The sequence below is a fragment of the Pongo abelii genome, chromosome 2, assembly GCF_028885655.2.
Source record: "Pongo abelii isolate AG06213 chromosome 2, NHGRI_mPonAbe1-v2.0_pri, whole genome shotgun sequence".
Classification (NCBI taxonomy): domain Eukaryota; kingdom Metazoa; phylum Chordata; class Mammalia; order Primates; family Hominidae; genus Pongo; species Pongo abelii.
The window spans coordinates 10,151,252-10,163,918 of record NC_085928.1 but is presented as its reverse complement, the minus strand read 5'-3'; the positions used below and the strand labels follow the sequence as shown (position 1 = coordinate 10,163,918).

At 46.1% G+C, this 12,667-nt stretch overlaps 1 protein-coding gene across 1 annotated transcript in view; it reads left to right on the top strand.

The window, feature by feature from the left end:
• PODXL2 (podocalyxin like 2) overlaps nucleotides 1-12,667 on the top strand; it is a 43,517-nt gene that overhangs the window by 27,016 nt on the left and 3,834 nt on the right. Inside the window, exons 3-5 of the mRNA XM_024244254.3 lie at nucleotides 4,094-4,875; nucleotides 5,950-6,024; nucleotides 12,124-12,280. Of these exons, the coding sequence (XP_024100022.3) occupies nucleotides 4,094-4,875; nucleotides 5,950-6,024; nucleotides 12,124-12,280 (1,014 nt within the window). The remainder of the gene's footprint in view (nucleotides 1-4,093; nucleotides 4,876-5,949; nucleotides 6,025-12,123; nucleotides 12,281-12,667) is intronic.

The following is a 12,667-nucleotide window of genomic DNA, read 5'->3' as shown; positions in this document are numbered from 1 at the left end:
ATATATACCATCATCCTCATTCCACATAAAAACTGACGCCTAGGCCAGGTGCAGTGGCTCATGCCTGTAATCCTGGAACTTTGGCAGGCCAAGGCAGGAGGATCGCTTGAGCCCAGGAGTTCAAGACCAGCCTGGGCAACACAGGGAGACCCCATCTCTACAAATAATAATTTTAAAGAATTAGCCAGGTGTCGGGCACGGTGGCTCACGCCTGTAATCCCAGCACTCTGGGAGGCTTTGGTGGGTGGATCATGAGGTCGGGAGTTCAAGACCAACCTGGCCAACATGGTAAAACCCTGTCTCTACTAAAAATACAAACATTAGCTGGGCGTGGTGGCGCATGCCTATAGTCCCAGCTACTCGGGAGGCTGAGGCAGGAGAATTGCTTGAACCCGGGAGACAGAGGTTGCAGTAAGCCAAGATCGTGCCTCTGCACTCCAGCCTGGGTGACAGAGAAGACTCCATCTCAAAAAAAAAAATTAGCTAGGTGTGGTGGTGTGTGCCAGTAAGTCCCAGCTACTCAGGAGGCTGAGGCAGGAGAATTGCTTGAGCTCAGGAGTTTGAGACCAGCCTGGGCAGTGTAGAGAGACCCTATCTCTACAAATAATAAAAAAAATTACCTGGGTGTGGTGGCACATGCCTGTGGTCCCAGCTGCTTGGGAGGCTGAAGTGGGAGGAGCACTTGAGCCTCGGAGTTTGAGGCTGCAGTGAGCTGTGATTGCACCACTGCACTCCAGCCTGGGTGACAGAGTGAGACCCTGTCTCAAAAGCAAAACAAAACCTGAAGCCCAGAGAAGTTGAGGGACTTACCACTGCGTGCACAGATAAGTTAGTGGCTGAGTCCCAGATCATGCTGCCAACAGCATGACTGATGATGCATCTCTGAGGAGGCTGTACACGGTTTAGGGAGTTCTGTTGGTGCCCTCTGGAGATGTTGGTGCTCTCTCTGACTTTTGGAAAGTCAGCACCAAATTGAGTAGAGGGATTGTTTTCGTCAGCTTGCCCTCCCAGGACCTCCCCACCCCATGGGATTCTGCTGATGAGTGTGTCACCATCCACCATATTCCTGCCATATCCTAGGCTTCATTGAATCCATCAGCTATTTTAAGTGCGTCCTGAAGGTTTCCAATACGCCTTTCCTCTGAACTTCACCATCTCTATTAATGGCTTGGCTACTCCCACAGCTTCTCCCTGTTGGCCATCCAACTCACGCATCTGATTACTTCTCTTTCAGAGTCATCTCTCGAATCTGCTCTTTTCTCATCATCTCCAGTGTCATCACTGCCATGCATCTCTCCCGAATCACTGCAGCAACTCCCTGACTCTTCTTCGCACTTTCATTCATCTACTCCTTCACCTAATCTTGTAAATTGCTGTCAGATTAATCTTCCAATAATGAAATATTATGCTTGTAAGTGATTTCATATATTGTATTTCCTAGGCACCCATCTGACTCCTATTCTGTTACCCAGTATTCCTATCAAGTAATCATCCAGCCCATTTCAGTTATGTTTTCATGCATTATATTTTAATTTTGAATAGATCTGGCTATTATAAAGTTCTTACTTACATTGAGGTAAAATATATTTATTCTTCTATATACTTGTTTTGTGGGTGTGATTTCCTCCTGAATCTTTCTGAAGATATTAACAAGAAACTTTTCTGAATTCTCTTTTGTTAACTAGACTAACTCTTCCTAGAGGTCAGTTGCTTTATGGTCCCACCCTTATGCTTCTTCATCAGGCTGGCTTTCTTAAAATGTCTTGTGAATCTTGGTTGTTCTTTCTTTCTTATTTATTTATTTATCTGTAGTGACTTCACTACAGAGTGTGTGCAGTAGGTGGAAGAGGGGGAGGATCTGCTACTCAAAAAGTCTAACAGAAGTGGACTGGATAGAATATTCTAATTATTGATTTAAATACTATAGTGGGCTTTCAGTTGTCACTAGGATTGTTCAGCTTCTAAGTCATACTTTTTATTACAGGGAATCAATTTTTCTTTTTGAAATAATCCTTCTCAGAGCTCTCTCTCAGTGTTCTAATTTGAACCAATTGCTTTCCAGGCTTACTGCACAGTTTCCGTCCTGAGATATATTTTCATTGCATTCCTCTCATGTGTCTTGATTTCCCATGTCTTCTTTTTTTGGTTTCTTAAATAACTTACTTAAATCTCTTGGAATCTGTGGATAGTAACACTTTTAAATCTTTGCATGTATGAGAATGTCTTTGTTTTGCAATCACACTTGAGTAGTCATTTATTTGGGTATAAAATTTCAGGTTCAAAATAAACATCCCTCAGATTTTTCAATGCATTTTAAATTCTTCCTCTAGGCTACTGATATTAATTAGAAGCTTCATGATAATTTGGTAATCTGTTTATTGTTCCTTTACAGATAACCTGTTCTTTCTCTGAGAGCTGTTAAGATTTTCTCTTGCTCCTTATAATTCTAAAATTACATGAGAATGAGGCTAGGTGTGAGTCTTTTATCATTCACCTTGATGATATAAGCTTTCAACGCAAAGATTCATGTTGCCAGCTCTGAAAATTTTTTTTCTTTGTTTCTCTCCATTATTCTCCATTATATCGGTTCTATCTTTCCAGAAATCATATTAGCTAGGTATTAGATCTCCTACATTGGTTGTCTGTATCTTTTAACTCTTCTCTGTTGTCTTCTCACTTTTGCCCTAGAGGCTTTTCCTTGACTTTTTTTTTTCCAGCCATTAAAAATTTGAATTTTCAATCTGTTGAATTTTTAAATATCAACTATTGACTTTCAATATCCAAGAAATTTTTCTTTTTTAAAGATTACTTGATTTTCTGAGTGGCCTCTTATTTTAGGGATGCAATATTTTGTAATCTTTCTGAGGTTACTAATTAGACCTTTAAAAATTACCTTCTGTTCTCTGAATTTTCTGTGTTCTACATCCTTGCTCCCATAGTTGTGCCTCTTCCTAACTCTGGGTAAGAAAGCCTGCCTCCTCCCCTGCTATTTTTTCCTGTGTTTATTTTGGGTGAGGGGTTATCTGTTCCTATAATCTCATCTGCTTTCCATGTTCCCAGAAATTTCTCTAAAATGTTTTTATCTTCATTTTGACAGTTAAAATTGTTTTTGTCATTTGATAAAAGTTTTGGAGGAGGAGGTAAATGAATACCCTTAGTTCGCTATCTTAAAGTGTTCCCACGACTCTCCTTTCTAAAGAGTATTTTAAAACTACAATATTTACTATTTTGAAACAAAATGGCAACCAGTAAAAGTTTCTTCCTAGATACAGCTTCTGATATTTTGAATGAATTTCCAAAAATCTTGTTGTATAACTTTCATGCATAGTTATTTGGAAGAGGCCTAGGGTTCATTGAAAAGCCAGAAAACAATCTGATCTCCAGGAAGTCTCCTAACTTCTCTGCTTCAAAATTTAATTCCCAAGAATGGCAGGGAGAATAAAATCCCCTCTCCCATTGCCAACAGTGACCCTGAACATTCTGGGAGGCCCTGGAAAACTCTGGGCTCAGCCCCTGGCCTCTCTCTGGCTCTCCCTACATCTTTTTCATTTCCTGTCAGGGCCTAAATTACAGAAAAAGAACACAGTTGAGGAACAATGGTCATAATTGAGGGGTCTCACTTCCTCCAGTGATGAGAGGGCTCTCAGACCTCCTTCGGGGACTCCACCAAGAAGACTGTTATAACAACTCACTAGAAAAGGAGTAGGGGGACCCTTCCTAGTGGGTTGTTGTGGGATCTTCTTGGTGAAATCCCCAGATGAGGACAAGCAAGCACATTACAAACACAGTGGAGAATATATACCTCAAACTACTCATGGCTGTTTTGGAGGGATGCAATATACAAAACTTTATACATTCCTGTGTTCATTGAGTTTTGGTGATAAATTTGTATTATTTTATTGTCATAAAGGAAACAGTGACTAGCCTTGTCCCTGTGTCCTCCCACAGTCTGCTCCCCTGGCCTCTCCGTCATGATCTGATGACCCCTGCCCTGTCAGTGTATTGTGGTTCTTTTATGCCATCTGCCTAGTAAATACTGAGTAAAGCAATGAATGATGAAACAAGTGAATGAACTTTTCATCTCTGTCCTTAGATTATGTTTTTCCCGACTTAACTGAGAAGGCAGGTTCCATTGAAGACACCAGCCAGGCTCAAGAGCTGCCAAACCTCCCCTCTCCCTTGCCCAAGATGAATCTGGTTGAGCCTCCCTGGCATATGCCTCCTGGAGAGGAGGAAGAAGAGGAAGAGGAAGAGGAGGAGAGGGAGAAGGAAGAGGTAGAGAAACAAGAAGAGGAGGAAGAGGAGGAGCTGCTCCCTGTGAATGGATCCCAAGAAGAAGCCAAGCCTCAGGTCCGTGACTTTTCTCTCACCAGCAGCAGCCAGACCCCAGGGGCCACCAAAAGCAGGCATGAAGACTCCGGGGACCAGGCCTCATCAGGTGTGGAGGTGGAGAGCAGCATGGGGCCCAGCTTGCTGCTGCCTTCAGTCACCCCAACTACAGTGACTCTGGGGGACCAGGACTCCACCAGCCAAGAGGCAGAGGCCCCAGTGCTGCCAGCTGCAGGGCTTGGGGTAGAATTCGAGGCTCCTCAGGAAGCAAGCGAGGAAGCCACTGTGGGAGCAGCTGGTTTGTCTGGCCAACACGAGGAGGTGCCGGCCTTGCCTTCATTCCCTCAAACCGCAGCTCCCAGTGGGGCTGAGCACCCAGATGAAGATCCCCTTGGCTCTAGAACCTCAGCCTCTTTCCCACTGGCCCCTGGAGACATGGAACTGACACCTTCCTCTGCTACCTTGGGACAAGAAGATCTCAACCAGCAGCTCCTAGAAGGGCAGGCAGCTGAAGCTCAATCCAGAATACCCTGGGATTCTACACAGGTAAAGTGAGGGGCATGCGGGCCACCACCCTGTACCTTCTTCACAGAGCCTGGCCATCCCCAGGGCTGGTGTGGCATGGGGGCAGGATCTACCAGGTTGAGGAGGGAGGCCCTTTCCACAGCACGTAGAACCCCATGGAACTTGTGGGGATGCAAACCTCAGGGCCAACAATGGGTGTTCTCCCCACACTTCTGTGCAAAGGCCTTTGGAGAAGCTTGGTGGCCTGGCCTGGGTTTCATTTGTTCATGTGTTACCATTGCCACCCTTAGACTTCTTTTGTTTTTTATTCCCCCGAGATGGAGTCTCACTCTGTCGCCCAGGCTGGAATGAAGTGGGCATGATCTCGGTTCACTGCAACCTCCACCTCCCAGGTTCAAGCAATTCTTGTACCTCAGCCCCCTGAGTAGCTGGGATTACAGGCGTGTGCCACCATGCCTGGCTAATTTTTGTATTTTTAGTGGAGACAGGGTTTCACCATGTTGGCCAGGCTGGTTGGGAACTCCTGACTTCAAGTGGACCCGCTATGGCCTCCTAAAGTGCTGGGATTACAGGCATTAGCTACTGTGCCCAGCCCACACTTAGACTTCTGCACTGATTCTACCAGCAGCTAGAGTTAGTGGCTGACCTGTGCTTTCCCCATCCCATCTCACCACCCTCCTCCTCCCCACTGACACCCATGTGCACAGCAGGCACAAGTCAGTGTTCACACCCACTGACACCGCAAGGAAAAGAAAGGAGCCCCAGAATATTAACAATAAACTTGCCCTTGAAAGCCAGCATGTGGGGCAAGCTCTCTGCAGCCTGGCCCCTTTGATATAGTCCCCTACTTCCTGGGAATAATGCCTGGCCTCTTCCTCTCACTCAACACATTCCCTGCTTGGTCCCCAAAGACATTTGAGTTTGTACTCCTTGGCATGGTGCCTCACAGAGGCTGTCAGCAGCCCCCTCGCTGTAATACGCCTCCACTGGCTTCCACCTTCCAGCTTCCCAAAAGGCCTCCGACCGGGGCTCTCTCCCCTGTTCCCTTTCCTATGCTTTCGTAACTGTCGCCCTGCTTTCTGTCTCCTCGCACAGGTGATCTGCAAGGACTGGAGCAATCTGGCTGGGAAAAACTACATCATTCTGAACATGACAGAGAACATAGACTGTGTGAGTGCCCAGCCAGGCTCCGAACCGCAGGGAAAGGCTGCAGGCAGTGGACAGGGTGGGGCAGAGGGTGGGCTGGGGGGACAAGCACTGCACGGGAGGAGGCTTAGTCCTTCAGTTGGTGGCCCAGGGATATACCAGCAGCCATCAGCATTACACACAGAGTGCTTTCGTATTTTAAAATGTCCAAAGGCTCTTTGGTTCTTGCTTCCCTCTCTTTTTAATTTAAATGAATACTTTGTTCATGTGTGCACCATCTTACCTTTCCAATGATATTGAAACCTTTTTGTCTTTTTTAGAGTTGTTTTCTTCCTGTATAGGTTGCTTTTCTCCGTTTTGGGTCTCAGCCTTTTCATATATATACGTGCTATCCACACATGTCTGGTGGAGTTTGTTCACAGCTCTCTCTATCAAAAAACTGGCTGGAAGCTTTGAGCATGGTGCTAGGGTTGTCAGCTATGGCTTCTCATGAGAGTGGTCTGGCTGGGCCATATCACTTAGAAATTTGCAATGGCAGCATTGTTAGGTCCTTCCTCCTGAGGTGATTAGAGTCTTTGAAAAGGGAACTTCTGTTCTGTTGGAAGTATAACAAGTTGGTTGTCAGTGTTCTGGGAGCTGGGGTGGAGAGAGAGGGCTGGATGTTTCAGTATTATAAATATGTATCCATAAATATCAGTATTCATGTACTGTCTCTTCCTGTTTGCAGAGTGACCTTCTCCCTCCCCAAAACACACACTTGTGTCTGATGCTCTCTAGGTCAGAGACCCTCTGTTTCATCTTTTTTAAAGAATAAACTTCCAGTCTTCTGCCAGGGAGAAGGGACATTTCTTGGCTGTGCAGCACTGCGGGAAGAACTAGGGACCCAGCTGTTTCTTAAGCAAACTTTCGACCAGCTCATATTTTTAGTAGCATTTTCATCCCCTCTTCCAAAGGTAACCAGGGCCCCTATTCTGGAGCATCTGGGGAGTGTCAATCAGTATGCATCTGACTGCTTCTCAGCTTTCCTCATTTTGGCTTAGGGTTTGGCTCTTTAGAGTTTGCTAAATTAGGAAATTCTAACTCACCATCTGCTTCCAGTGTCTAGATTTTGTTGCTTTTGTCTCCTCTTCTGTTTTGCTTTGTCTCTCTGGTTTTAGGCCTTAAATTCTTTACCCTTGTTAGTGGGCCTGGGCAAGACTGAAGGGACATGCATGCGTTGAATCCAAAAATCCCCAGCAAGGTTGGTTTCCCCCACCATCACTATACTGATGGATCTTCACCTAAGTGATGTGTGTTTTCATCCATTGCAGTTATTATTTTTATTGATGCTCAATACCTCATCTTTGGCCAGGGAAAGCCTCTTTGAGTTGGCCTCTGAGTCCTTTTGACCAATCTATTAAGTGTCTGATTGCTTCCTTGCTTTCTGGCATAATAAGACATTCCAGGCTCACCTTCCTCCCCCAGACATGGAGCCCTCATTCCCTTCATTGGGAAATGGTACATAAAGACCACAGATGGGTACTTGGGACCCTTGAACTTTTGGTGTGCATACGTGAACAATACAGCCTAAAGTTCGTACCTTTTTGCCAATCAGTGCATAGATATTAAGATGCTTTTATTCTGTTTTCCCTGTTTTTGTCTTCTGTGTTATTCTAATATGTGACCTCCACTCAATTAGTCATCATTATTTTTTATGGTAGATTTTTTTTTATTGTAGTAAAAAACGTATAAAATTTTCCATTTCACCTTTGTAAATATAAGTTCAGTTGTGTCAAGTATATGCACATTGTTGTGGAACAGAGCCCCAGAACTTTTTCATTTTCAAAGCTGAAACTCTGTACCCATTAAATGACTACCTGTTCCCCAGTCCCAGCACCCACCATTCTCTTTTTGGTTTCTATGAATGGGACTACTCTGGATACCTAATAGAAGTGGAATTAGACAGCATTTGTCATTTTTACATCTGGTTCATTTCACTCAGCATAATGTCCTCAGGGTTCATCCATTTGGTAGAATGTGGCAGAAATTTCTTTTTTTTTAAAGGCTGAAAAATATTCCATTGTATGTATATACCACATGTTATTTATCCATGCAGCTGTCCACGGACACTTTCATTGCTTCCATCTTTTGGCTGTTGTGAATAGTGCTGCTGGGAACATGCTGTGCAAATATATCTTCAAGACTCTGTTTTTAATTATTCTGGGTATATACCCAGAAGTGGGGTTGCTGGATCATATGGTAATTCTATTTTTAATTTTTTTGAGGAGTCTCCATACTGGTTTTCGCTATGACTATACCATTTTACATTTTCACCAGCACTAGGGTTCCAGTGTTTCCCCATCCTCATAAACACTTGTTCTTTTCTGTTTTTTTAAACAGTGGCCATCCTGAGAGAAGTGAGGTATTTGGTTGGTGCAAAGGTAATTGCAGTTTTTGCCATGGAAAGTAATGACAAAACCCGCAATTACCTTTGCACCAACCTAAATGGTATCTCATTGTGGTTTTGATTTGCATTTTCCCTGATGATTGGTGATGTTGAGCATTAGTCATTATTATTAACAGTCAATGCTTACTATATTTTATCATCATACTTATTAGTTTCTTTGCCAGATGCACCACTTGTTAGAATTTTTTCAAACCATTTGAGAAAAAGTTGAAGACATTATTTCCTTTTGCCCCTACCCCCAAATACATTAGTTTGTATTTCCTCAGAACAAGAATGTTCTTTTAGATAACCACAATGCAATGGTCAAAGTCAGGAATTAGCACTGCTACAAAACTATTATCTGATTACCTACCTTATTTCAATTTCACCATGGTTCCAATAATGTCCTTTATAGCCTTCTTCCCTCCCAGTCCGGGATATAATCCATGGTCATGCATCACATTATTTGTCTTGTCTCTTTAGTCTCCTTTAATCTGGAATAGTTCCTCAGCCTTTCTTTGCATTTAATGACCTTGACTTATTTGAAAAATGATAGGAATAAATGTGCATAAAAAACGATGGGCTATACAGAGACTACATATTCAGAAAAAGACAGGGAGAAAAGTGCTGGCAGTCTCTTGTGGAAAGTTTTACACGATAGAACTACAGGAGTTCCAGAGTTCAGCCCTCAAGATCTAGAGAAAGTGATGCAGACTCAGTGGCTTCTATTTTACCTAGATGTCACAGGTAACACAGAAGAAACTGGAAAAAAGTCTAAGAAGGAAACATATGAGAGGAGGAAGAAAGATAAAGCAGTAAATCCAGAGGTGTTGTTTTTGAGTTCTAGAAGGCAAAAGAAATCCTTACTGTAGAGATGCAAGGATCTAATCCTTTGTCTAGCACAACAGAGAGACGTGCTAGAGGACAAGGACAAGGAGGAGAAATATGTGGATCATCCTTTAGTGAAAATCCTGAAAGAGAGCTTCCATGCAAAGGGCTGGATCATCAAGATCTGGATAAAGAAGCAGTGCTGACACAGAGTGATGAGGTGCCAGTCCTTTGCCTGAGGCTGCAGAGTTTCTCTGCATGCCACACACATGCTTACAAGATGTTCCAGGCTGCATGGGACTTTCCTTGCCCCAGCCCCCAATTTAGCCATTTCTGCAAGGAGCCCTGCTTCCTTTTAATGAGGAAAGGTATTTAGAAACCAAGATCTGGGCCCCAGGTGTGCTCATGGCTACTGGGGTGTCACTGCTTCTAGGCCCTTCTAGAAGAACTGAGCAATGTGGATCTTTATTTCTGTCTCTCTCTAGGGCATAGAAATACATATATCGTGTATAATGCATGTACACATATTAAAAGTATGAATTCAATATTTCTAATTCTAATCCATCACCACTGGATGATGTCCTTCTGTGCTTACTGCTACAAACTTTAGATCTGTAGTCCATCTGGAATTAGTTTTGGTAAATGATGTCAGGTATGAATCAAGGAACTTTTTTTGTTTTCCATGGGATATCCAGTTGTCCCAGCACCTGTGATTGAATAAGTACTTTACTTATTCACAGTAAGGTAGGGTGTCAGGACCATTGCCCATGTTTTTAAATAGGGAAACTGAGGCTCAGAGAGGTACTTTTTTTTTTTTTGCTCACATCACAGAGAGCTGACAAATGGCAGAAGCAGGATTTGAACCAATGTATTTATACATTTTTTGTCACCCAGGCTGGAGTACAGTGGCACAATGTCAGCTTGCTACAGCCTCAACCGCCCAGGCTCAAGTGATCCTCCCACCTCAGCCTCCCAAGTAGCTGGGACCACAGATGTGCACCACCACACTTGGTTAATTTTTTTGCATTTTTTGTAGAGACGGGGTTTGCCATGTTGTCTGTGCAGGAGTCGGAACTCCTGGGCCCAAGTGATCCACCTCCCTTGGCCTCCCAAATGTTGGGATTACATGAGCCACTGCACCTGGCCAGAACCCAGATTTATTTGATTCCAAAGTCAGGGCTTTTCCGCCTTGCCATGGACATTCAGTTTTCCTGTCTACATAATAAGTGGTATGAAATCTGCAGTCATCAGATCCTCCCACACTGACGTTGTGGGTCTCTGGGGTTAAGCCAGGCAGACATATGTACCCAGGAAAACATGGGGTGTGCAAACACAGCAGAGCACAGAGCTGCGGCACAGAGGGCAGGCACTTCATGTGGCAGGACAGTGCTTGTTTTGTAACTGGGGGTCTGTGGGTCATGGTGCATGTACCCTTGCTCTGGCAGGGGCGGGCATGCACCCCTTCTCTCCCCATACTCAATCAGTGAATAAGGTAAGAACCATCATAGGACTATGGCTTTCCTAGCTGCTCTATGGCTATCTCCAGGTACCCATCTTCTCCCACATTTAAAACTCAGACCAGTGAGTGCCAAGGCTTGAGCCTGAGCCTGGCATTTGCCATGGTAACAAAGAACAGAGGCCCAGCACTTCAATCCCCGTGGTAGCCTTTAGGTTGGCATGACAACTACAGAACAGCTCATTAGCCTGGGCTGTAACAGAAGGGAGATCTGGAGTGGCAGGGGATCCTGCAGGGCTGGCCTGGTGAGATGCCTGTGCCTCCCAGTGGCGCTGGCTCTCAGCTGCATAGCAGGGCACTGTGAGAGAGCTGAGCACCTGGGAGAGGGGTATCTGCAGCAGGCTGTGGAGGCTACGAGCAGGGAATGTGCGACTGTGCATGTTCAGGAGGGAGAAGTCTGCTGGGGAGGAGCCGGAATGAGGAGTGGCCACAGGGCCAAAGGAGGTTATCTTCCTAGATGGGGCTGGGCAGGGACAAACGGCAGGATGTGAACCAGGAGGCAGGGTTCTGGCCTGTGCCCCAGCCTGGGCTCTTGCCACTCGCTGAGTTTCTGTTTAAGGCCAGGCTCTTGTTTTTGTTTTAAATTGTGGAATTACACATACACATGGTCAAGAAAACCTCACAATACAAGCGAGTGCACGATGAGAAAAGGTCTCCTCACGCCCCTCCCTCTGTTCCAGCCCAGCTCCAGGGGCTGCTGTTCCCATCTCTGTGTTTGCTCTTCTGGCCTCCACCGCCTACACAAGAGCATACAGATGGCTTCCCCACTCAACAGCTTGGGGCTGCATCTCTGCAATGACAGGCAAGAGGATAGCTGGGTTCTGCCACTTCTGGCCCCTCCCCGATTTTTGGTAGTTACATGGTGCACACACCTCTTTTGCCCATCACCACTCCCACCCGCCCATGTGTTCATCCCCAGCACCATGCACTTGAGCACTAGGCACAGGGAGCAGTTCTCCCATAGGCCGTACCACTCTGTGTACCCAGTTTCTGGGCTTGTCACTGTACATGGCGCACGCGTGCGTGCGTGCGTGCGTGCGTGCGTGCGTGTGTGTGTCCCCAGCCCCCGCCCTGCTCAACTGCATGTGTCTCTGGGACAGGCCCCTTGACTTTCTCATGGCTAGAAGCCAGGGCAGGAAGGAGCACCTGGTGTAAGTGAACAAATGGGTATACATCTTGGGGTTCCCACATTCGCTGGCTTGCAGCTCTCAGAGGGTCTCCAGAGTTGACCAGAGCTGCCTCTCTGGGAACAGCCAGAGGGTTGAGGGTGAGTACGGGGCTGGGCCTAGAGGCAGAGGGCTCAGTAGGGCCCCTCTCCTTCACTGAACACGGGGGGCTCTTTCTGCCCTTGTAGGAGGTGTTCCGGCAGCACCGGGGGCCACAGCTCCTGGCCCTGGTGGAAGAGGTGCTGCCCCGCCATGGCAGCGGCCACCACGGGGCCTGGCACATCTCTCTGAGCAAGCCCAGCGAGAAGGAGCAGCACCTTCTCATGACACTGGTGGGCGAGCAGGGTGAGCGAGGGCAGGTGATGGGAGGGCCCGGGAGGGCAGTGGGAGGCAGGCGGCCGCCCTGAGGGTCACAGGAAAAAAGTGCACGCATAAGGGCTTTGAAACTTGGAACTCCAGGGCGGTAGTTTGAGCTACTTAGCTTAGCGGTCAAGGCGTACCCACCACCTTGGGTTCTGGGGACAAGGAGGAGGGTGTGAGAATTAAGAATGGGGAACAGGAGGCAGGGGAACAAGTGTGGTCCAGCACAGGTAGGAGATGAATGGACACTGTACCTGGTGTGGCAGGGGAGAAGGGGTGTGTTCAGAAGGCAGTGTGTGGGCTTCGCAAGTGGCTGGCTGGTGTTATACAAATCGATGTTCTAACAAATCGATGCAGTGGAAAGCATGTCTA